Below are 24,541 nucleotides of genomic sequence, written 5' to 3' on the forward strand. Positions count from 1 at the left end.
GTTACAAACTTGTTGGTTTTTGCTCTTTTCTATTATTTTGTTTAAAACCATAGAGTCGTAATAAGATACACTTAGCAAATTCATCTACTGTAAGGTGTTGGCCATTTAATTTGGGAATTTGGGAGGGACCGTGATTTGCTTTTGAGCTGAAATATTTTCTTCTTTTATCTCAGGGTAATTATTACTTTTTTCCAAGTAGTATCATGGATATAACATGGTGTTATTTTGTTGTAAATCAGAGGAAAATATTTTTCCAACTAATGACAGACAGAAATTGAGCAAAAGCGTGTCTGGTCCCTGACCCAAAACATTGAAGTTTTGGTCCCTCATAAATACCGTGGTATCGCGGTACGTTCAGAAATATAACTCTAATTTCCATATTTTTTGTACAGGCAAAGACATGTGTATAACGTTAGTGGTGTTACGAGTCTATGCTCTTTAAATAACTAACAGCAAAGAGTGAAGACAACAAGCTTTGTAAAATTTAACAAATAATTTATTTTCCTAAAATACTAAGTGAAAAATATGAAGACAAAAATCTTACGGTATTACGAATGAAGTCCAAAATATAATCCAAGAACTATAAACACAAGTCCTATCAATGAAAAGTTCTAAGTGAATCTCAGTTCGTATCCTGATGACATTCGATTGGGAAGACGATGACGTCTGGAATAACCTATGAAGTGCTGTAGTGTCCACAATCTCTTGTTGAATCACACAAATATTATTCCAGTTTTGAATGCAGTATAAATCCCGGCGAATGTCTTTGTCCAAGAATTTTGTCAGAGCACTTGAAGAAAATAAAATTCAGCCCAAACTGGTCACAATACAGCTCAAAAATGCACAACTTAACGTGTCAAAATTTAGAGCCCGGCTGACAAACCTTTATCATAACATTAGTTATACGACTGATTACGACGCAAAATACATCCCCGGATGAGGGTCAATGTATTTATTTCTAGAAGTAAACAGAAGTTTGTAACATATGAAACGTGGTAAACATCACGTACTCCAAATATGATCTTGACTCAACTTAATGATTCTTACTCTAAGAAAGACTTTTAAAATTTTGTAAAAAAGTTGTTTACCAAAACTGTCACCGACTTTGGAACATGGCCAGCAAGTATATACAAAGTTTCATTTACCCATAGAGGATACTGAGGCTAATTTTAGTTGTGTACGTCAAATGAAACAATTAAAAATAATTAGAAAAAGTCAATCAAGTCAAACAGAACTGAAATTAATTCTGACAAGGTCAAGTCCAGTAAACAATATTACATTACAATAGCATGTAATGGAATAATTATTTCTGAAAAGTAACAGACAATTAAAAATAAATTAACATAACAGTGGTCAAACTATTTTCAAGTTGCTGTAATACTTGCATATTCGCTTTTTGATTATGATTGATTACTGATAATTTTTAACAACTACAACTATTTTTAACATATTAACATATACAGGCACACTATAATACAGACTTATAATAAATAAAACAGATCAGATGTATTAAAATATAATCACTAGCTTCAGCTCTGCGGCATGATGCACCAGTGCTAGACATCACTATAAACTGTCACACTGCAGACATCGTAGCGATATGACTGAAATTTTTTAAAGCTACGTTAAAAATCCAAATCACACACACACACACACACACACACCTCTGCAAAAAGTAGTGCGTTCTGAAAAGAAAGAGAAAAACATTCACAATCAATCAAAGGATTAGGAAATACTAGTAAGAATAGTAACATGCGTGTCTCAATTGAATTCCATAAAGCGGCATGCAATCCGGAACAGGATTTGTTTTCCCACCACACAGACAGCCGGAAGTAATTGTAGTGGTGTCGGTCCAAAGCTGAAACAGCCTGAGTTAGATTTTATCGTGAAACATCGCCTTCTTTGCAGGTGTGATTTGGAAACAGGTAGCATGTTTGACAACATTTAAAGTGTTTTTAACGTTTAAGTATTATCAGTTTGATTTTTAGCCGATTTTTTAAAGGGAAGATTAGCCTGGACGATATGATACGGTCCGGCCAGTGTATATTATCAAATCTTTGTTACCAGTGAGTGCTATGGTATCGCTGGTATGAAAGTTAGCGATCGGCGAATAAGTAAATAAAGACACTGAACTTTGTGATATTATATACGTCTATTTTGGTGTTCTTTGCTCTGTATTAACATACTTTTAATTTCCAGTTTAAATCTTGGGGAAGCGATCGATAAACAAATGTCATTTAACCAATACTGAAGCAAAACGCATACCGAATTAAACCGATTGACGAAAATAAAATACTGCAATGCTTACCATTTGAGAAGAGGCAATTGTCACCAGAATATTCTGTTCAAAATATTAATTTTGGACACACTGGATACTAGTCCTACATGTAAGACCTGACGCTTATATTTATGTTGTGAGCGTCAAGGTCTTGCAGCCTAACTAACGGCGCTGTGTAGCGTGTTTTGATGTCGACTAACATCGTTACGAAAGTCAAATTTTCAGGAATATTTCAAACAAATGACAACTAAAATAACGACGCTTTTCTACAAAGTAAAGTCATAATGTTTTAGTCAGACTTTACTTACTCTGATGTCTTTTGTCTAATAAATTGAAATTCTCACAAAAGAAATGGACCTATTTTCAAGTTTCTTGGGCCTACATTTCAGTTGGCTGGAAAGCGATGAAAGCCGGGAATGCTGAAATCAGGATAAGTTGAAATATTATTCTTTAAAGAAACGAATAAAAATATATTGTGCCAATTGGAACTGTAAGCAATGGTTTGTTTTGTTAAGAAACTTATCCCCAACATGTACCTACTTGAACTTCGTTCGGCATACCTCGACTACTGTTGCATTGCAACAAATTCAAATGTATGTCAACGGAACATGAAAATGCATCCATTTGCTAGTATCATATTTTCATTCTGCCAGGATAAAGACAGCACAGTAAGTATATTAATTACACATAAATTAGTGGAAGAGTGTCGATATAGGCCGCCAAGTGTGTGAGATGTTCCTGAAACTTTGATTGCTCATTTCAATCATCGGAACACGCTATAGAAGGCTGTTATTTGGATAGTAAGACATAGCACCTAAACAAAATCAACGTGTGCTGTGTCTTACATGTAGGACTAACTGGATACCACCGCTGTGTTTTCACGATGCTCGATGTGTCGGCCTATTCTGTGGATGGCTTTGAAAAGATAAAATGTTAATTAATTGGTCTATGGAAATGAAATACATTAAATATCGTAAATGTGCATTGTGATGCATTCTAATTTTGGTGGCAAAGAACAAATATCAATTATGGTAAATTTGGTGCTGATTGCTGGTTACATTGTTGCACAGTCTATTGTTAACTCTGAGACATACTTATTGTTGAAGTACAGACTCGAGGCATAGGTGCTCGATGCGAGCTTGATGTTGAGAAAAAAACCCACAATAATCTGAAGAAAAAAATCACACAGTGACAAATATACCTTAGATTAACCCCATGACCCGTTCTGACATAGGACCCTCTCTATCATAATATATGAGAGAAGGTATGTAAGTTCCAAATACTTCGTTCCACCCATGACCCTTGATTTCCTTCTGCTTTATCTGTTTTTAAAGGCACACGTCCATACTAGAGTAAGCAAAGTCCACCTAAATCAACACGACTTTAATTTTTGGAAAAGCATCAATATATAATAATGACTTTATTTAAAGAGGGATCCTGCCCACATTATAAGCAGGTTCATAAGTTACCTGGATGCGAGTCATTGAACAAGAGCTGCATTTTTATTCACAAGCTCATTTGACCTTTCTTAATGATATAAAAAAAAATCCTTTGAAAAGTTGTAATCTGTATGAAAAGACACGTTTAATGACTGTTTATAAATATATTAGGCACATAAGCAGCTTGTATGTAAAAAAATCCACATTATAGAATGACCAGTATAGGTTAAAATTTTGCATATTGACTGGCTAGATCATAATCCATTAATAGTTGTTTTCATTCCACTTGATTTTGGTATGTTGGTTGTTTTGATGGCTCCATTTGAAAGTTTATCCTAGTAACTGAGCATGAAAACATGAAAGGTTTGTGGTAGTCAGCCAAGTTCTGATGTAAAATATTTGATGGTTGATATTGCAACATCTTTGAGGTTAAAGTCACCTCCTTATTGAGAAGGATTTCGTGTTCAAATAGCTCTTGAAAACAGAGTTTTCAGGCTAATGTGAAGTAAGATGCACAGTGAAATTTTCCATTTTTAATCTCACTTTCATTACATTCAATATCTACTAACATATAAATTTGAAGAACGTTTCTTTCCATAATAATGAGTTGTGCATTTAATGATGAATTGTGTATTTGCATAAATTTAATCTTTTTCGCCATTATTTCAAACTAAAAATTTCTTGAAATGTGAAACTTAACAAGGCTGATGGCTATAGTGTTGAAAAGGCATTAAATTTAAACTTCAACTTTTCCTTGTGCTGTTACAATATTGTCAGAGGCAAGAAGAGGAGAATCATGAGATAAAGATGGTTATTTATTTCATTTTTCATGCAAATAACATGTAGACTAAATGATATCTCGTTATATAGCGAGTTGGCCTATTACAATCACACCACTGACCTGCTTTTTCAAATGATGGGTTCCAGTTGGCCCTTTTTGGCAAACCCTGGCTGAAACACTGTAGCCATAAAAAGCCCAAAAAATTTAGAGAACCCACCTTTGCTCTTCCTGTTTGTTGCATCCATCCAGTTGAAATTTAAAATAAAAAATTTTGCTGTCAAATATACGGTCCATAAAGTTTGTTATTTACATATAAAGGTAAAAGATGTATTATGTATTAACTCTCTGTCATAGTGTCTCTGATAGCAGAAATTCATTGTTCACTTGATCGATTTGTACTGCATGTATATATTGTTCAACTTCCATGCATACATACATACATACATCATAATATTGTCAGGATTTATTTAATACCCAGTGCATTGGACGATGTATGGCATCGTATATACTTCGAGAATAGGCATTGACTGGTTCCCCACTTTGTTTGCTCCCTGCCATGCGCTCCTCTGTTCGTATAGCAAAGTGCAACGCAGGGAACATATAAAAAAATGAACCAGACTAGCATAGGCAATGTTATGACGGAGTAGCTTCCCCTAATCTTGCAAGCTTCTCTCGATTTCCATCGAGCTCAGCAAGCTGTCATCTAGATGTTTAATCTCAAGGCTTGTTGCACTAGAAAGTGATCACCAGATTAAAACATCATGCACTAAAATGCATTAGTGAAGAAAGTGAAAGAAGCAGAACACAAAAGAGTAACTGTGGAACTAACTTTAATGAAAAATGGAGAAAATAATTCCCTTGACTGGAATACGGCACATTCATTATGATTACCGGTGCGACTTCTGATTGCATGATTGCAAAGACTGCAAAAGTGAATAATCTTTTCGTGACAGGATTTAGAATTTTCAAAAATCTGCCCTCGTTCGCCATAAGATATCTGGAGAACACATTATAACCTAAGACATTATTTCACAACAATGAAATCAGTAAACTTGCAGAGACAAATGCATTTTTTGGATTACAAAGTCAGTGGGTCTTTGCAGATTTTGTTTGTTTTTAACTTTTGCTGCAATAAAAGAAAGATCTTAAAGTTCAAGTGTAACTTATTAGAAAGAAGTTGAATCATTATCCTCCTGGATATTTGAATAAATGTGTTGTAGGACGAAGTACAATGAAACCTATGATAGTATACATTTTATGAAAGGCAGTAAATTAAGTCCCATTTCATTAAAAAGATTTATTTGGCTTTCTGTATTGGCTTATATGTAATGTGTTGGGCTATAATATTGCTTGAGGAGACTGTTTAAAGTACGACTTTAAAAGAAAAATGAACTAATACAATTATTCTTTAAATGGACAATGCATTTGTTTGTTAATTGTGCATGTTGGTATATTTGTATGTTTAGAGAGAGAGAGAGTATGTTGTGCAAGTTGCAATATCCTATTTCTAGCTGAAAAAGTACGAGTCATATGAAAATTTGTCAGTATTTTTTTTACCCCTACAGTTTTTATTTGACCCCCAGTTTTGACACCAAGGGTTTTTTTGTACCCTCAATTCTACACCCCTGGGGGATACACTGCTAACAAGTAACATTAGTTTGGGATTGTTACTTGACCATAATTTGCTCAGTTTTGATGCCATCTTCTCCCATTTCAGGTCTGACATGGATATCCGACCAAATCACTCGATATACATCAATAACCTCAATGAAAAGATAAAGAAAGATGGTGAGTTGGAAAAAAGAAAAACTGGTGCTACATTGTTTCATAGAGAAGTCATTCAAATTTACCGTGTCACATGTAAAGTATTATTCATGATCTGCATCATTTCTTGCTGTAACTGGAGCTGCATCAAATATGACAGCCCACTCCCTTTCCAGATTTCATGAAAATGGTTTATGTATCACACAACAGTCAGTTGCATTAATCTGCTGCATGTTTTAGTTCAGATCATGTGAAAATGTCAAAAGTTTTAGTAAAACATTATACATGTATATCTCGCAATGCCATGGCATGGTAAACCCCTTCCACACACACACACACACAGATTAACTCATTAACCCCTGAGCCAAACAGCTAGGCATTCCCCTACAGCATATGTGCAGAGAGATCACCTAGAGCAGTGTTAGCGTTACCAGTGTCTGTATATCTGAGACTTTGAGAGTACTTGGCTTGCATATTTTTTCAGATGGAGTTACTTATTTTCTTATGTTCCCTTAACCCTTTACCTCATGCAAGCGCCTTTGGACACCTACTCCATTCGCATGGAAGCGCCTTTTGACGTCTGCTGTAAACATCAGCCATTTTTAGCTGGTTTTGTAGCGCCACCTTCAGGGAGAACTCCCTATTAAATACTACATTCATTTCTTCGAATGACAATTACGTCAGATCACGTGGTCACTGTTTATGCTCTGGTCGATATCTGCTATTTAAAGTAACTGGTTCTTAATCTATGAAAGCTTAAATAACTTAGGTAAACGCTCTGATATTGATGTAGGCAGCAATTAGTTTTTATAAATTCAGATGACTTAGTGAAGTAGACGCAGCCAAAAAATTTGTAAATTTCGAGTATGAGAAATGGCAGCTACGGTTGGTCATGCGGTTTCACAGACTTGACGGTGAACGAGTTCTCTCAAGATTTTAAAGTACATAAAAAATTCTTCCCTGAAAAATAATTACACAGCTATAACAATCGGACTTTACTCTTAAATCTTTCCACACATAATAGATTTGTACCAAAAATGTAAAATGGTTAAAATTGCTGTTAAATATAACATACACTACGTTGCTTAACAGTTAACAGGCAGGCCTATGCATATGGAATCAAATATGTGACATGTTTTCTATTTATAGCACGCTGCACTTTGTAACTATGCTCTATGAGGTAAAGGGTTAATTAAGCTAAAATTTGGCACAGCAGTTATCAATAAAATTACGTACATAATGGTATAAATTACATGCTACATGTAGAAATAAAACTAGTACACAAAGATGAAATAATTGATTTTCTTACCAATTTGTTTCTTTTGCCATGAATAGTCCATAAAATCCATTATAAGTTCACACTGAATAATTAACACTATCAACACATGAAATTCATTCCATTTTATGTACAGAGAAATTCCACTTGTCATCTTTCTTGCAGACTTAACCTTGTGTGAGTGCTCCATCAGAGTCTGTTAAGTAAAAGTCCACTCCCAGCAGCTGATTCTTGTAATTTTCATCATTTTCTAATCTAAATATTTCCACTATTTATGCTGCTATTGAAGTCCCCTTTGTTCAACAATGTTCACTCTATGTAAGCTAAACTTCTGTTGGTTAAAAGGCCTACATAATTAGGAAAAGGCTTGAAATCAGCTAATGGTTTGTGACGATTTAACTCGTTGTGTTGGATACAGGCCTAGACTAATACTGCCACTCAGACTCTGCACTCTGGAAACGAGCTAGGTAACTGTGCCATGTTATCTTGGCACTTGGGAGATGAGGAAGGTAACGTACAAGTTATAGTGGCGGCAGGAGTTAAATGAGTTAATAAATATAAAAATCAGGAATTACAACTTATGTCAAATTCAGAAACTTTATCCTTATGATTAACTTAGATTGGAGGAGTATCAGAGAGCATTCAGCAACCTTAAAAGCCCAGCCACTGGAATCTGAAGTGTGAATATTCTTGCGGGCTGAGCATGGTTGTTTTGTCATTGCCACATCCTAATGATCACGGGAAGACATTCTCAGTTTACAGCAAAATAAAGTGAGTGAAGGAAAAAGTTGGGCAAGAAAGCTATGAGAGCATATAAAAAGGGAAACTTAATAATCACAATTAGTGTCATCTGTGGCCACCAGTTGGTGATTTTGTGAAGGAAACCAAAGCTTATGTATTTTCTAAAAATAGTCTTTGTAGTGATCTACAAGATATGTGCCTATTCCTTTTTCATTTAATTGTCATAAACTGGTAAATAACACTCAAAATGGCCCAAAGAAGTATATATTCTTTTCTGTCTCAGTCTCAGAAACAACCTGCCAGTTGTGATTATTCTGACCCTCAGGTTCCAAGTAATTTATGAGGAGAGAATAAATCTCAAAAGTTGTAAAAACAAATCTTAAGCATCTGTTAGCTCCATGTATAAGAAACAATCCCAGCTATAAGTTCATTACTTGAAAGTAAACCACTCCTGAGATTTTGGTGTCAAGGGTCAAATGACTATTCAGTTTTTAAGTCTATTGTGAACTCAGACTTGCATGTTTTCATTGGGAGCTGCAGTAGCTCACTTGAGCATCAGACTTACAATGGCAGAGGTCATGTGTTCAGGACGTGTCCAGGCCAATTCAGGTTGATTGCCTCTCTGCATCCTTGGCATGATATGGCTAATGGTGTGTTGAAAGTGCTATTAAAAACCAAACAAACAGATCTGCTTAGTAGATTGTGATAAAACTAAAACGTATCTGCATGATCAAGATGTTTCTTATAGAATTTTCTAGAAATGGCATCCAACAAGTGATGCACAATAAAAGGAATATTCATATGGATGGGAGGCTGGAAGAGTAACAGTTCTGTTTATTTGGACATGTGTTGATTTGAGCATCTCATGGTCAGTGAGTTGATTGCTGTTACCATATGAAACTGAGAGATCAAGCCATGCTAAAAATGTGGAAAATGTAGTTGAAGTGTTCCTGTGTCAAGTTTAATAAAACTTCTTATAAAATGCTTTGTCCATAAATTGACACCTTAGCAAGCAATTTTTGGTCAGTAGCCCACAGTACATGCACATGTCAAATCTTTTGTCTGTAAGACTCTAAATGTATATATGGGGACTGTCAAAGCACCATGGTGGCAATCTTGAATGCTACTCGTCTGAAATTGATGGTGATATTGACATAGGTTTATACCAAAAGAACTTGTCAAATCTAGTTGCTGCTAAATGAAAATATTGCACTACAGATATCTAATATGACTGCCACAATGAGCATTTTAAAATCTTTTAAAATAATTCTCTTGAATGTGTGTTCCTAATGGCACTGCTCCGGTGGCCTAGTGGTTAGAGCGTCTGCCTCAGATGTGGCCATGGGTTTGATCCCTGGCCAAATCATAACAGAAACGTTTTAAAATGGTACTAGCAGTTTCCTCGCTTGGCGCTCAGCAATATGGGGTTAGTGTCAGGACTGGTCAGCCTGGTGTCAGGATAAAGTGACTGGGTGGGACATCATGCTACATGCTAGACATCGCAATAAACTGCCACAATGCAGACATCATAGCAGTATAACTGAAAAATTGTTAAAGCTACATAAAAAATCCAGATCACACACATGGGCATTTTAAAATCTTTTCAGTAATTCTCCTGAATTAGTGTTCCTAATGGCATTTTGATTTCAAGAGTTTTCTGTTGGTGCCGATCTTATATCCAATAGAGCCACTGTCTGAGGCTACTTTGGTGTTCATAGGGTTTAACACCGTTTTTCAGTACATGTTGGCTGTACTTGGTGGCCAGTATATTTCAGGGTTCCTGTGCGGGTCTGGAATTCTGGTAGTATTAAATATGATGATTGCCTTTCCATGCCTTGAAAAGGTCTGAAATTTTTTACAAATGACTAAACAGTCTGGAAAGTCTGAAATTTTCGTTGTAATGTAAACGTGGCTACTCATTTCGGATCGCTTTTATTTGATTTGACATTCTTTTTTGTGTGCCTGTGTAGACCTGATATTTAAATAGCTATGCACAATCAAGGAGGGTATAACTCTAATGTGCTTTTGGAAATTAACATTAGGCCCGGAGATCGAAACAGGAAAATGTTAGCTGATGCGCTTTTCCTGAATTTTAGTTTTGAATTACATGGGTCAGACACATAATCCAAACTGGAAGATGCAATGCCAGCATGATGGACATAGTACCGATACTTTGTGATGTCATTCTCAAGGGTAATAAATATGTTACACCGCAAATTTATATCGACCTTTTGACCAAAATTGGCACTCCATATAGCAATTCATAACTTTTCAAACACTAGATACGTAAATTTAAAAAAGACTGATCACCTGTGTGCAAGGTATAAACTTTTGGGCCACTACTTTGGTGATTTTCAGTGCCATCCTGCGTTGTTATAAATATAACGTAACCTTTTGCCATCTGGACAAAGTGTCATTAAGTATAGTCTTAATTTTTAATTTGCTACTCAGTTTTTAGGAATAAAAATCCATGAAATTGAAACATTGTATAGTAAGACACATATAGCAATTTGGAACTTGTATTCAAATGGAAGTGGGCATGATTGGAGGTAAAAGAGGCGTGAAAGATGGTGGATTAAGATCGTGATCAAAGAACACCTTCAAAACTAGTTAAATTATGTGGTTCAAAAATGCTGGAATCCTTGGATTAGGTGTTTGGTTGGGGCCCATGGCGTTCTGCACTTTGATATATCAACAGCTCATCTCAGGGGTGTATCATCTTAAAACACATTTGGTGTATAATTATTTTCATTTGACTTTATGTCACCTTCTACTATCAGTTTCCCCACTCAGCTGATACCTGCTTCTTAGCATCTGTGGTAACCAGATTATTAGCACTTGGCATTCTAAAATTGAAATGATTTATTTTTAACTAGTACTTTGTGTTTGATAAATGTCCACGAAAATACCCAAAAGAGGTCCCATTGTGGCTATTAAAGTTGATACAGGTAGATACTTTGAACTGTTGCTTCATTTAATAATTAACATGGCATTAATTACTACGTAGACCTACAATAATTGATACTGACATTTTAAACTTTATTGCAGAGTTGAAGAAATCCCTGTATGCCATCTTCTCCCAGTTTGGACAGATTTTAGACATTGTTGCCATGAAGACGTTGAAGATGAGAGGCCAGGCATTTGTAATATTTAAGGATATTAACAGTGCTACTAGTGCATTACGTTCCATGCAGGGCTTTCCTTTCTATGACAAACCAATGGTAAGGTTATACAGTAAGAACTAGGCATTGCATGGGCTTGGATTTATAGCCCCGAGATGAAGATGTGTTGGAGGTCAAATGTCCTGGAGACCATTTTTGTTGTTTCATTTTTGGATACTAATATTGAGAAAGTTGACCATGTACGACCAGTATCCTTATTTGCAGAACTCTTAAGCTTGAACATGTACACTCGAATATTTTGTCTTAATATTACCTTGTTTGACAAATGTCTCTCTTCACAAATTATTTTCTTCTGCAACACAGTGGAAGTGATATATAAACGTTTCTTGGATGTAAAACAATTTGACCATTATAAAATATATATAAAATATTGAGTGCACACAAAAGTTGAGGAGTTGTGTAAATACAGTGACAAGAACAGTTGTGATGCAATTGTCCCTTTTCACTTGAAAACTTGAATTGCTTTTCTTTTAGCATTTTGTCGCTAAAAATTTTTTTCTTTTGATATCTGCTTAAAAATGGACGGAATTTATGCATTGTTGTGTGGCAAAAAATCAAGATATTCAGTCAGTGGTATGTTGGAATTATTTCACGTTGGAGTAGATTTTCTCATGAAAGTGATTTTTTCCTGGACACTGCGAAACTGCACCTGCTTTGATGGTCAGTGGACTGTGCTGCTAAGTTTCAGCAGGCCAACTTGTATTTATCGTTTTGTCACTTGAATACAGTATTAATAATGGGACTGTATTGCAGGATATTGTTATGTGAACCTGTTTAGCAGAGGTTGGAGTTTATACAATTGATCTGGGATTTACTGACAAAGGGTTGCATTGGATTTACTACTTAAAACGAAATAAAGTGACATGATTATTTTACAAATTAATTAACCTGTAGCCTTATCTTGAATTTGGTATGGTTGCATTTCAGATGCACAGATCATTTTGTTTATAATTAAAATTTGAAAACTGATTGAAACCGAGTGACTTCGATACCTTGTACAGAAGTCACTCGCACACCTGGCATCACTTGCATGAAGTGCATGGTTCTTGTGTAGCTTTCTCTTGCTAATGACCCTCAGAAACTTTAAACAAGCAGTAATTTGTAAAATTAAATTTGGTCCTGCAGCAGCACTTTTGAATTTGCACTGTACTTGTATGCAAGTGGGTAAAATTTGGTGTAATTGGTGAACATTGTTGGTTCCTGTAATTCATCAATGGGAATTTAATTAATTGGCCTTGCTTCAGATATCTTGATCAAGGAATTATTAAGTAGGCATAGCTATTTAGCAAACCATTATATTGTTGAAAATTAATTCGACCTTTTGTTTTTATTTAGACAGAAAATGGATACTGGTAAACAAAAATCTCAGTTGTAAAGTCTCGAATATGAGTTTTTTTTCTTTAATACATAATTTGTATTGTCATCATGATAGTTCGCATTTAGCTTAAGAATCTGGTATGTGGTCTATGATTGATTTTTGCTTGTATCCCTGTTCTTCTTGCATGATAATCATTAATTACATGTGAACTCAAACTATCCAGTGAAAATCCTTTGATCATAACTAACAATAACAGGATGAAATTTAATTTTTTTTTTGGCAAGTTTATGGGGACACATAACTAATATGGATGAAAGAAGGGCTCATGTAATTGGATGATCTACAGTTCACTCTAAATTTAATTTGCACTGATGTTTTCAGAGGATTCAGTATTCCAAGAAGGATTCCGATGTAATTGCCAAGATGAAAGGGACTTTTGTGGAGAGACCTAAGCGGAAAAAAGAGGAGGCCCCACCCCCAGAGTCCAAAAGAAAGAAGAACAAACAGGCTGCCCAGCTGGCTAGGTATACTGCAAGCTATTTAGTCCTGAGGGCTATACCAACAGTAGGATGGATGGGTGGGGTTAATGCAACAACCATTTGTTAAAAAGTTTGATCTTACCTGGCCATAGACTTTTTATGATGTCATGTTGGTGCAGAAAAAAAAGAGATAATGCATATCTTGTATCTAATATGGCTGCTATGATGACTCTGTTCAAATCTTATCTTGCTACCTGAATGGATGATCATGACCTTGAGCTTTCACGGAAAGACTTCTAATGATGAAAACTTTGTCCTTTTTGGCTGACACCCAATATATGTACCACTGCAGCAAATTTGAAAATATTTTTATTGCTGAAAAATATAAGAATTTTTCAGCACTCAGTAGTTGAAAGTGTCACAGGATGAAGCCGGGTTGGGACACTATTAGGGAAGACACCAAAAGCAGCTGCATTTACAAGATGTTTATTTATGAACGCAATTTAAATATTAACAAATCTGACACCATTATAAACAAAAAGATAAAGAAAATCATAATGTTCCTAACATGGAACTATCAACAATTGACGAGGAAAAACTCAAAACATGAATTTAACAAATGGAATTTCAAAAGAAACGTGAATTCCTATCACTGATCAACAAAATAAAAGTGACCTACACCCCAATATAAAGAGTCTTGAATGTATCGTTCAAATAACGATTTAGAAAAGAATGTAATTATGAATGTATTGTTCAAATAATGATTTAGAAAAGAATGTAATTATGTATCATTCAAATAATGATTTAAAAAAGAATGTAATTATGTATCGTTCATAAAACGATATTGAAAAGCAGTGTAAATTATGAACCCATCAATCGTTCATATAATATAGGAATGAATGAAATTACAAACCTATCAGTCTTTCACATAACGATATAGCAATGGGGATGAATGAAATTATGAACCTATCGATCGTTCACATAACGATATAGCAGTACATGTAATTATGAACCTATCGATCGTAACCAATATTGAAATAGGAATGAATGAAATTGTGAACCTATCAATCGTTCATATAACGACATAACGATAGGAATGAATGACATTATGAACCTGTCGATCATTCATATAACGATAGAATGAATGAAATGATGAACCTATCGATCGTTCACATAACGATATAACAATAGGAATGAATGAAATTATGAAATGCAATTGTGGAAATAACATGGAACACTATAACTATCGTGGCGCCCATTTGACGACCAAGATTTTAACTCCGGTTCCACGCGCTCTATTAAATGGCCAGAGAAGCACCCACACATGGTCCGCTCCTCTCAGTCTGCTGAAGGATCCCTCACATCACAGACCCGATAGTTGCGAGGACCTGGTCCGTCGCATCAAGAAAACCAGTCCACTCTTCCGATCCAACGTCACCAAAACACAGCGTATACGTCACACGAAACCCCCCAGAGTTCTGTGACTCCACATCAAATGATGTATAAGGCATGGCAGGCATGTATAAAGCAGCTCTACAGCTGGTGACTCCACATCAAACTATATACAAGGCATGGCATTTAGGCAGCTAAAATGATAACAACTAAACTATGTAGTAAATATGACACGGTTAAGTACTTCTGCATTGATATATGTAGCACATGCGCACACATGAATTCGTTACCCATTACATTAATCGTTCAACGCAAACGTCGTATAATTAAATTCAGTTTGTCTGTTCAGTTGCAACAAATAGCTAACTCGAACCAGACTATAGTATTTATAATATAGCATTGTATAACCTAAGTATTGACTCTCCGTAGAATTTAGAATAAATATATGTTTCCTGCTCGTTAGCTACTGCATTCAATGAATATGTTTGCAGATACGAGTCTTTTTGAAACATTAATTAACGTTCTAAAACATCTAAAGTATGAAAACAATCCTGTCATATAAACAAATAGTAATAAAGAAAATTTCATTACCTCTACAGCTGGAGATTTGCTTCCGTAAAGGGGTAAGCTTCCTGACAAGACTCGGCGTAATGTGATTTGGTTATAGAGAATTTGTTCTACAAGTACACTAGCTGTGACAGATATGCGCAGCTAGGTACTTAGTTTCCCTACTGCAGGCAATTTGTTCGTGCAGCATGGTCTGAGTTTCACTCAGGATTTCGAAATAACTAGAGCCGAAAAAATATACCACCCTCGGGTGATGCTGTATGCGGCAACGAAACCCGAGTACATTTTTGACAACATATACATATTGATATAACTTGTACACAATTTCATGACAGGAAGAACTGATCTTCTCTTTAATTCCTGTAAATTCTTTTTGCCCAGTAGAGCACCAGTCCCTTAATGAGACTCGTATTTTGTTTGCTTCGAGTCCTCTTTTTTAGTTGCCTGCACTAAATGCAAGAGAACATATGCTACATTCCTGGTGTTGCATTAGCAAATGTATACCTGTTATGTTTAGGTATGTTTCTTTGACACTAATGCATGTGCTGTCAGGAAACTTTTTTATGTGCTTACATCTCAAAGAGTATTACACCACCATGCCAGATACAAGAGTATTACACCACCATGCCAAATGTAAGTTACTATGACCTATTGTTCATGCTCCTTGATCACATGAATTCTTTCATTTGTCGGTTTTAGTGACACCATTCTTGAAACTGCATGTTTGCATACATCTGTGGAAGGGAGCTGCGGTGGCTCATTGGTTTGTGTGTAGGACTTGAGACCAAGGTCTGTGTGGGATTGAATCCTATTTGTCGGCACCCTGGTGTCATTGGGCAGAGAACTTTACTCCAGCATAATAACCTACTTGTGTTGCTATGCCATAAAGCACCAAACCAAACATCCTGTGGAATATACTTCATCATTATAACAAAAGTAATTCCATATAACCTACCTTGTGCATTTTACAATTAGGTTGGTTTTTGGGAGGCTAAAGCTTGTTCACTCAGATATGTATATGAATCTTGGAAGAGTACTGCACCACTGTAATGACGGCAGTTCACTGAGCTACTTTACATGCACCATTAATCATGCATGCTTTACATATGTAGGTGAGTTTCTCAAACACTTTTTGCACACCGCATTTATTTGATATGTGCACACTCCCTGAGGAAGATCACAATGTGATATAAAAATTAGGTCCCTGACATTTTACATAATGGTGATAAAGTACAACTTAAAAGTTTAGTTGGCTTTTTTAGAGCCTGGTGCTTCTTCTGTCATTAAACAACTGGCTGTAAGAAGACCTCTGAGAAGTACAGCATAACCATATTGAACAAAAGAAGTTAATATGACCTATATCAAACACTTGGCTTGTCTTCATTATCATTTGTAGTGAATTATAACACAGTTAAGCTTTGCTGTCTTCTCATAGCTTCATTTCTTGTTAACAGATAATTCTACAGAAAATTCTTCCTGGCTGTTTTTGGCAAAAATGGCATTTCCTTGTACTGAACTTTCATTGCATTAAGAGCTTTGCTATATGTTTCAGACCTGCAGTGGGAGTACCTGTTGTGAACCCTCAGACACAGGTTGTGCCAATTAACCAAGTTACAGGTAGGTATTACATTAACGGGGATTTTCCAACCATTTTGAAAGTCAGGCCCATTGAGATGGGAAAATTTAAGCATGAACAAGCTAATTGTGTGAATATTCAGAATATATGAAAAACAAGATGACATGTTCATTCAGTGAGCATATCAAAGTTCAGATTAATGCAGTGAAATGGTCATTATGCACAGTTGTAAACGGGTAAAATATTACCAAATATGTTGCAAACATTTTCTTATTGAACATACATTGTGTTCATGAAATTTTTTTAATACTTCTTTCGCATTTGTGTGTGAAATGCAAGTATAGATTTTTGAAAAATGCATGGGAGAATGGAATTTAATTTTGGGGATTTTTATTTCACGTTTGGGGAAAATGTTTAGGCTTTGGTATATGAGCCAGACTTTAGGTCCCCAAATGGATATGATGAAAGTCCCAGTTTAATATGAGAGTCTGAAACCATTAAAAGTGTTTGTCTATTTTACCAAATTCTATGAATGTTTTTGTATGTACCAATCACTGTACCACATTGCATCTTGTTTACTCAGTTCAATTTGGTACCATTCTAGGTGGCCCTGTTACTAGTGGTGCTCCAGTGGTACCAGCAGCAGCTCCTAATGCTATGCCTGAACAGCCACCCAACCAGATCCTTTTCCTAACCAACCTCCCTGAAGAAACCAATGAGATGATGCTATCCATGTTGTTCAACCAGTAAGTACCAAGTGTCATTTTAAATCATTTTGAACTGGAATCGAGATCTTAAGCTCAGCCATCCACCATTATCCCCATAGATATGATACCTGGAGTGTGTCGTTTAAATTTTGTGTGCTAGTGGAAGAAACAAAGTTGCTGAATGTTCCAGAACTCAATCTTCATTCCTTTGCAAGTTACAGAACATCTTAGGTTTGGACATTAAGCTATATTCTTTTGCTCAAACTGTTCTGAGTATACAAGGTCAGGACTTTTACTGTACTTTCCTTGAGGGGAAGAGTCTGAAAGTACATTGATAGTTGTCCATGCTGTTTTGAGAACTGGAAAGCTTTAAATGGAATGAGCATCTGCATATTGGATTATTCCTGTTGACCTAGGCTGATTTTAGAGGTCATGCACTCTTGGTTAAGTATGCAGTATTTTTTGTCCCCCACCACAAGGGCAAAGGAACATAAAAATGGTCAGCATTCATGTCTTGATCAATCCATCCATCCATCTGTGTGCACAAGTTTGTGAACACTCAGGCATCAACATTTATCATGGTTCCAACCAATTTTACTGTAAAGTTTCATGTCTTCTCGGACGAGTTCATTGATGAGCACATTTGGCTTGTCTTGTCAAGAGTTAATGCAATGATAGACTTTGGAATATACATCCCATTGGCTTATGAGCTTTATAGCATATAAGGTTTTTTTTATATATCAAGCAAGATGTGAAGCTTCATCTTGAGAGCTTGGATGGGTTACGTGAGGACCAGATTTGTAACCATATTTTACAATGTTATGGCCCCTAGTCAGTTTGTGGTTCACACAGGTCTTGAAAAACCCTCGAATTGATTGCTCTTGATAAAACCTTGAAAATTAGCAGAATTGGGGAAAGACATTGAAAGTCATTATAAAATGGCATTCTTACTAAATATAGAACAATTTTTAAACAAGTTTGCAAAAACTGCTGAAAAGGATCTGTCTTCAAATTTGACAGAAAAGCATGATGGCATTAATTTATTTCAAATTTACTTAAATTATTCTGATGTACCGTTATATATTGCCACCATTACTGAAAGTAGAAAAGTCTTCAAATGACATGTCAGAAATTTTGAAAGTGCTCTGCAATCAATTATGACAGTCATTGGTAAAAATTCTATAATACAATTCTCAAACACAGTTTTAAAAAAATTGATTTTGACTGGATGCTAGCATAATGGCTTCTCAGATTTAAGCCAGTTTTTCTGGACCATCATCAAATATGGCTATATATTATGAAAAATAGGAAAAACTTTTAACAGCTTCTCATAGCTGATAGCAGAATTTGACCAAATTTGACATAAAGAAAACATTCTGGCATTTAGGGCTTTCAAATTTGTACAGATAATGCATATTCATCGTCAAGTTTGGCCATCAGCGTTAATTATATTGACCTGCCAGCTCATAAAATTTGAGTGCAAGTCATGCTGAAATGAACCTTAAATTATGGTCTTGTGGAAGAATACCAGAAAACTCCAAAATGTGATCTTTTGGTAAAATTGGCTTGGTTTGATCCGGTTCCAGGTTTCACATTCGATTCAGCTTAGCTGGTCATGGAACCAAAATAACTATATAAGAGCACCTCAGCTGTTTGAATCGGTCATCATTTTTCACGCAGAATGCCTGCATGATAAAGTTGGTCTTGGTATGTCACCCAACAACCGGACACAAGGCAGAATGTTCAATCTCAAAATGTTCAAACACTTGGTACAGAAAAAGCTAATGTTCATAATCTTGGGAACAATTTGCAGTGAAGGCAATGTTTGGTTTAGGGGACATCTTGTGCTAATTTGCGAACGTCTTGTGGAATGGGAGATAATTGCCATAATGACATGAAATGTGTTTAAAAATGTTCACATGAAGTTGAGTTCAGCTCCATGAGTTTTGGAACTTAAGCTTTTTAAACTGCAGGTAGTAATAGAGGTCTAAGTTACAAATATTTTATATCAACATGTTTTCCTTGCTGCATCACGTCACACTTCTGAACTTTTCTAATGCATGTTTTCCAAGTTGACAAAATCAGGATACGACATTTCATTACGCCTTACTTAATATTGGTATAATTTGAGGAAAATTATCAACTGCCTTGCAGAGGTCTTGTTAGGGTTAGCTTGTCTGGAAAGAGAAGCACATTAAGCAACATTTAATACATCACAACAAAATTTGACAAAGTTTATTGGCATGAAGGGCTTTTAAGTTTATGCAAATGATGCCAGTCTGCCAGCAAATATGGCTTCTGTTAATAAAAATATAAAATCCTTTAAATTGTATCCTTTCAAAATCCTCTCCAGAATTTGACTGAAAGTATGTTTGCACAAAGGTCTGTACAATTTTTTTAAATGTTGGCATGATGCTATCTGCCATCAAATATTGTTGCTGCTACTAAAAAACTTGATAAATTGAATAACTTCTTTTATGATTAATTTCACATAATTTAACCAAATAAGACAGAACGTGCTATAGCTTGAAGACCTTTTGCACATATCTAAGTGATGCCAATCCAGATATAGCTGTCTTTATTAAAAATACAAGAGTTTCACAACTTCATCAAAGAAAACTTCCCCCAACATTCTTGGGGATGTGGAATAAGCCTGATGATCCTTCCCATGAGCATAAGAAGCCACTAATGGAGTTGACCATTTTGCCATTGGATGTATCCCATGATGCTGTTCATGGCGAGGTCATGGGCTTTTTTTTTTTTTTAAGCGGTTAGTTTATGTCAGATATTTGGCAGTATTGTCACAATTTCCAACCAAACTGAATTACTGACTCTGTTTGACATTACTGGTATGTGTGTCTAAAGCATTTATTTCACAGTAGTTCAAAAGGCCCCAGGGGCTGACCACATGGTTTAAAGTGCTTGCCTTTTGTGATTACTCGCATCTCACCTGTGTGGGTTTGAGTCTTGGTGTTGGCCAGTGTGAGTATGTGAGAAAGCTGCCAGTAGCTTCCCGTGGGTCAGTGGTTCTTACCTGGGTTTTCCCATTTTCTTCCTTCACCAGTTACACTGAGTGATATGGCAGTAAACCCCAAAACAATAACAACAAATCACAGCAATACTGGTTTCTTAATTGAGGGCTTCAGTTAAAATTGTATTGAGTGTGCATGTAATTTTATTAATCACTGACTTAAATAAAATGAAATAAAGTGCTTTGATTCTGTTCATCATTTAGACAACTCCAATATCATATATATTGCACTAGGGGGACATGGTGTGATGCACATAAATAAGAATATGATAAATTTAATATTTATTTTCACATGTTTATCCGTTTCGTTTGTTTCAGATTCCCTGGTTTCAAAGAGGTGCGGTTGGTGCCAGGGAGACATGACATTGCCTTCGTGGAATTTGAAAATGAGGTTCAGTCAGGAGCAGCAAAGGATGCTTTGCAGGGATTTAAGATCACTCCTTCCAATGCAATGAAGATCTCATTTGCCAAGAAATAACATTTCTTTTTAACATGCAACATAACAAGAGATACTTTCGATTGTGTACATATTCTAAGACAGACCATGACTGATGTCAGACATTTCTAATATATTAGCATGCTGTTACATGTATACTAATATAGTAGTGATTTTTGCCCTGGCCAATATCACAAGGTGTAGGATGTTCTTGCATTAAGGTGTTTTGACTGTACACTTATAAATGATCCAAGAGCTCATTGCTGAACATATAGAATGGAAGCTAAGGCTTCTATCACAGCTAGCAACAAGAGTAGGCATTAAGAACAGAGTTCCTTACACAGCCTGGAAACTAGAGGCCATTTTTGCACAGAATTTTGTGGAAGCCTTTGACTGCTACTAAAGAAAAGCTGGTTAGTGTCTTCATGCCATCATCACAGTGAGGAATTGGACCTGCCATGCACCCATTGCCTGATTCATCATGCATCTTATTCATGTTTTACTGTAAGTAGCACAGAGTCAATGCAGTAAACTTTTTTATTTCTCAGCATGCTTGGCATTGCACACTGGCATGCTGGTAATTAAACCGTAAGACTGGCATAACGTGTGCATTGCACCTGTGCCAAGCTGCTGTTTTATTATTATTTTTATAAATACATTCATATAAAAGACTTTGCTACTTGAGATCTGCCTTGGCATTGCACCTGGGCCAAGCTGGTCTCTCATCATCATGTCTCATATTGACAGTTATATTGTGTATATTGTTTTTGTCATTAAGCTTGGCATTGCACATGAGCATGTGGATGACATTATTTATATAAACACATGCATTGCACCTGGGCCAAGTTTGTGCCTTTTTTTATCATAATATCAAAATAAATAGAGAACTCTTCTGACATGTTTTGGGTTGTTTATTCTCTCTCTCTCTCTCCTGCCCCCCCCCCCCCCCCCCCCCCCCCGGTAGGTGACTTGGTAGAAGAGTTTTTATATATCGATCTCTGTTCATTATTTTTGTACTTCCATCAGTCCTACCGTCTTGTCAGCTCTGTATAACTTATATTCCTTTTGAAAGGCATTGACGGAACTCGGAACATTATGAACCAATACTACATTTTGAATCATGTCTTCAAGAGTCGGGGGTTTTCTGTTATAATCCTGCTATAAACATAGTGTATTTTGTTGTGTCTGTCCATATTGGTACGTATTTATGCCAATATGGTGAAAAGAAGATGGCTTGTAGCTGCCTGAATGAGGATAGAGTATTGCTACTGCTTGCAGTGATTTATATACCTGTATCTCAGTGGTACAGTATGTAACATGGACATAATGTATTGTGGCAGGAAACTTGGGCTTGGTTGGCAAAGTCTTGAAATGTAACCATACAACTTTTCTTCTCGCCCACATCAAACAAGGGCAGGGAGCTTGACTTGCATCCAGAGGTTGTACAAAATTTAAAGGGCAAATCATTCTAGTTGACAAGCACCTTATGGATAAGCCTTTAAAGTCTCTTATGGATGGACGAGAGGGAGGGGGATCTTAGCTGTCCTAAGAAGGGGAGGCATTTCCACATCCCCAAAGCTATATACTGAATACAAGTCTGTATGTAAGCTTAAGATGTTAGGCTTCAACGATTTAGGTTTGGCTTTTTTTCTCTGCCCTTAAGCTGCTTAACTAGAAGTATGGAGCATATCTGTTCAGACCACTGGATTAGGCATTGCAAGGATCTGAAGACAAACATTTAGAATAGGACATTTTGTAATTATCTTCCCCTGCTTTGCATTGCTGGCATTTCTTGTACTTGAATGACATTTCAGATACACTGCAAATGTTTAGTCTTCTGTACCACCAACAATAGTAGGTGTACAAGTGAAAATACAGATTTAAATCCAAAGTAATTCCTAGGAAGCCTGTTGACGGTGAAAGTTTACACCTGATGACTTCTGGGTCCATGGTCACTACCTAGCAGGATAAGGGGAGTGAGTCTGCAAGAGTTACTTCCATTTGTCTATATCACAATGGATAAAAATTAGTTTTTCACATGTATAGGAGGGTTAGATACTGGAGGTACTAAAAAGTAATTCATAGTGTTATTGGGTATCGCATTTCACAGAAAGATGTAGGAATAGATAATTTTGATGACCTGTTAGAAATTTTCATGTATTCTTGCACGTAATTCATGAACACATAGGAGTAGGGAGGGAGGTAACTTGTGTATAAAACACTAATTGTCACTAATAAAACAAACTTTCTGATGATTAAGGACAGAATGATGTTTCACTACTGAAGAAATGTGAATATCGGATACTAACTCAGCACAAGCAATTTTTCCTTAAAGGAATCGTTTGTTTTCATGGCTCAACTTATGGTGTCTGGCAAATAATGAGTGCGCAGTTATGCATGGCCATATGAAGTTGAGTCAGACATGACTTGTTCAGTGCATATGTTCTTAGAATTATAAAACCAGAGAATTTGACTCTGGCATGGACAGTGGTTTTTCTATTCGGGAAAAGGTAAGATAAATATTGACAAGTAACATATTAGTCATATTAAAGGTCTATTTAATGCAAATTAGACCCCCTGAGTAACATTATCCAAACAGTGCTTCTTTATGTGAACTTGAAAGTCCGATCAGTTTTAACTCTACTGGTCACAGACCAGGAAATTTATGGACTGGCCTGTTGTCCATCTTCCATCTGTCCATTAGCACAAGTTTGATATTGTTACTACACCTACTTGGAGGATTGCCATTGCACACACATTCATCCCATGGTCTACTTTGTCCTAAATAAAAACTCTGCTGCTTGGATTTCCAATATGGTCACCACGGCAGTCATCTTTAAAATCTTGTTGCTACTCCTCCTGAATGGATGGTCATATCAACATGAAGTTTTCACTAATTGAATTGTGATTTCTAATTTGTCATAAATGAAATTGTTGCCATTTGCTTGGCCAATTTCAGTAGAAGACTCTGTATGTCTAGTTGGTCCTAATTAAAATGTTTCTGATCTAATGTCCAATATGACCACCACAGCAGTCATCCTGAAAATCTTTGCACTACTCATCCTGAATGGAAGGTCGTACTGACACGGATTTAACCAAAAATGTATGTCTAGGTGGTCCCTGAATACAAATAGTGCTGTTCACTCTTCCAATATGGCTTTCTCAGTGGCCATCTTGAAAATCTTGTCACTACTCATCAATAGATGGTCATACCAGCATTGTTTTCATTATTAAAAAAAAATGCATCTGGTTGGTTGTAAATGAAAATGGTGTCTGACATCCAATCTGTCCACTACATGTGGACAAATCACCAAACAATATAAGATAATTTACACACTCACCAGTTAGTAAGCAGAAATGGTCTTATCTTGAATTCCAGGAAATTCTTTTTGGCCAGTAGTGTCAGTCTTTTGTTTTATGTCCTTACTATCTCAATGGTTGTGGCAAAAAAAGTATTACCCACATTTGTCCATCATGTCCTGTCACATCCACTATCAATTTCATTTCCACTTAATTTTTTAAAGGTTGGAACTGAACCAAATCTGGTACAAGACTTTCACGTTATGTTTCATTT

General features: G+C 36.0%; 1 protein-coding gene across 2 annotated transcripts; it reads left to right on the forward strand.

Moving 5' to 3' along the window:
- Nucleotides 1-1,787: 1,787 nt before the first annotated feature.
- On the forward strand, nt 1,788-21,860 carry LOC149785265 (U1 small nuclear ribonucleoprotein A-like). Of its 2 annotated transcripts, none has more exons than XM_089979131.1 (7): nt 1,788-1,925; nt 6,216-6,286; nt 11,328-11,500; nt 13,161-13,303; nt 16,770-16,834; nt 17,398-17,539; nt 20,850-21,860. In XM_089979131.1, exons 2-7 carry the CDS (start codon nt 6,223-6,225, stop codon nt 21,007-21,009), a joined length of 747 nt encoding a protein of 248 aa, XP_089835257.1. In that variant the 5' UTR covers nt 1,788-1,925; nt 6,216-6,222; the 3' UTR covers nt 21,010-21,860. The 2 variants fall into 2 exon arrangements, with proteins under 2 accessions (XP_089835257.1, XP_089835258.1); XM_089979132.1 differs by having other exon boundaries at nt 1,824-1,908.
- Nucleotides 21,861-24,541: the final 2,681 nt, after the last annotated feature.

Source organism: Sinohyriopsis cumingii, chromosome 13 (assembly GCF_028554795.1).
Source record: "Sinohyriopsis cumingii isolate HCF-2022 chromosome 13, ASM2855479v2, whole genome shotgun sequence".
In the NCBI taxonomy this organism is placed as follows: Eukaryota; Metazoa; Mollusca; class Bivalvia; order Unionida; family Unionidae; genus Sinohyriopsis; species Sinohyriopsis cumingii.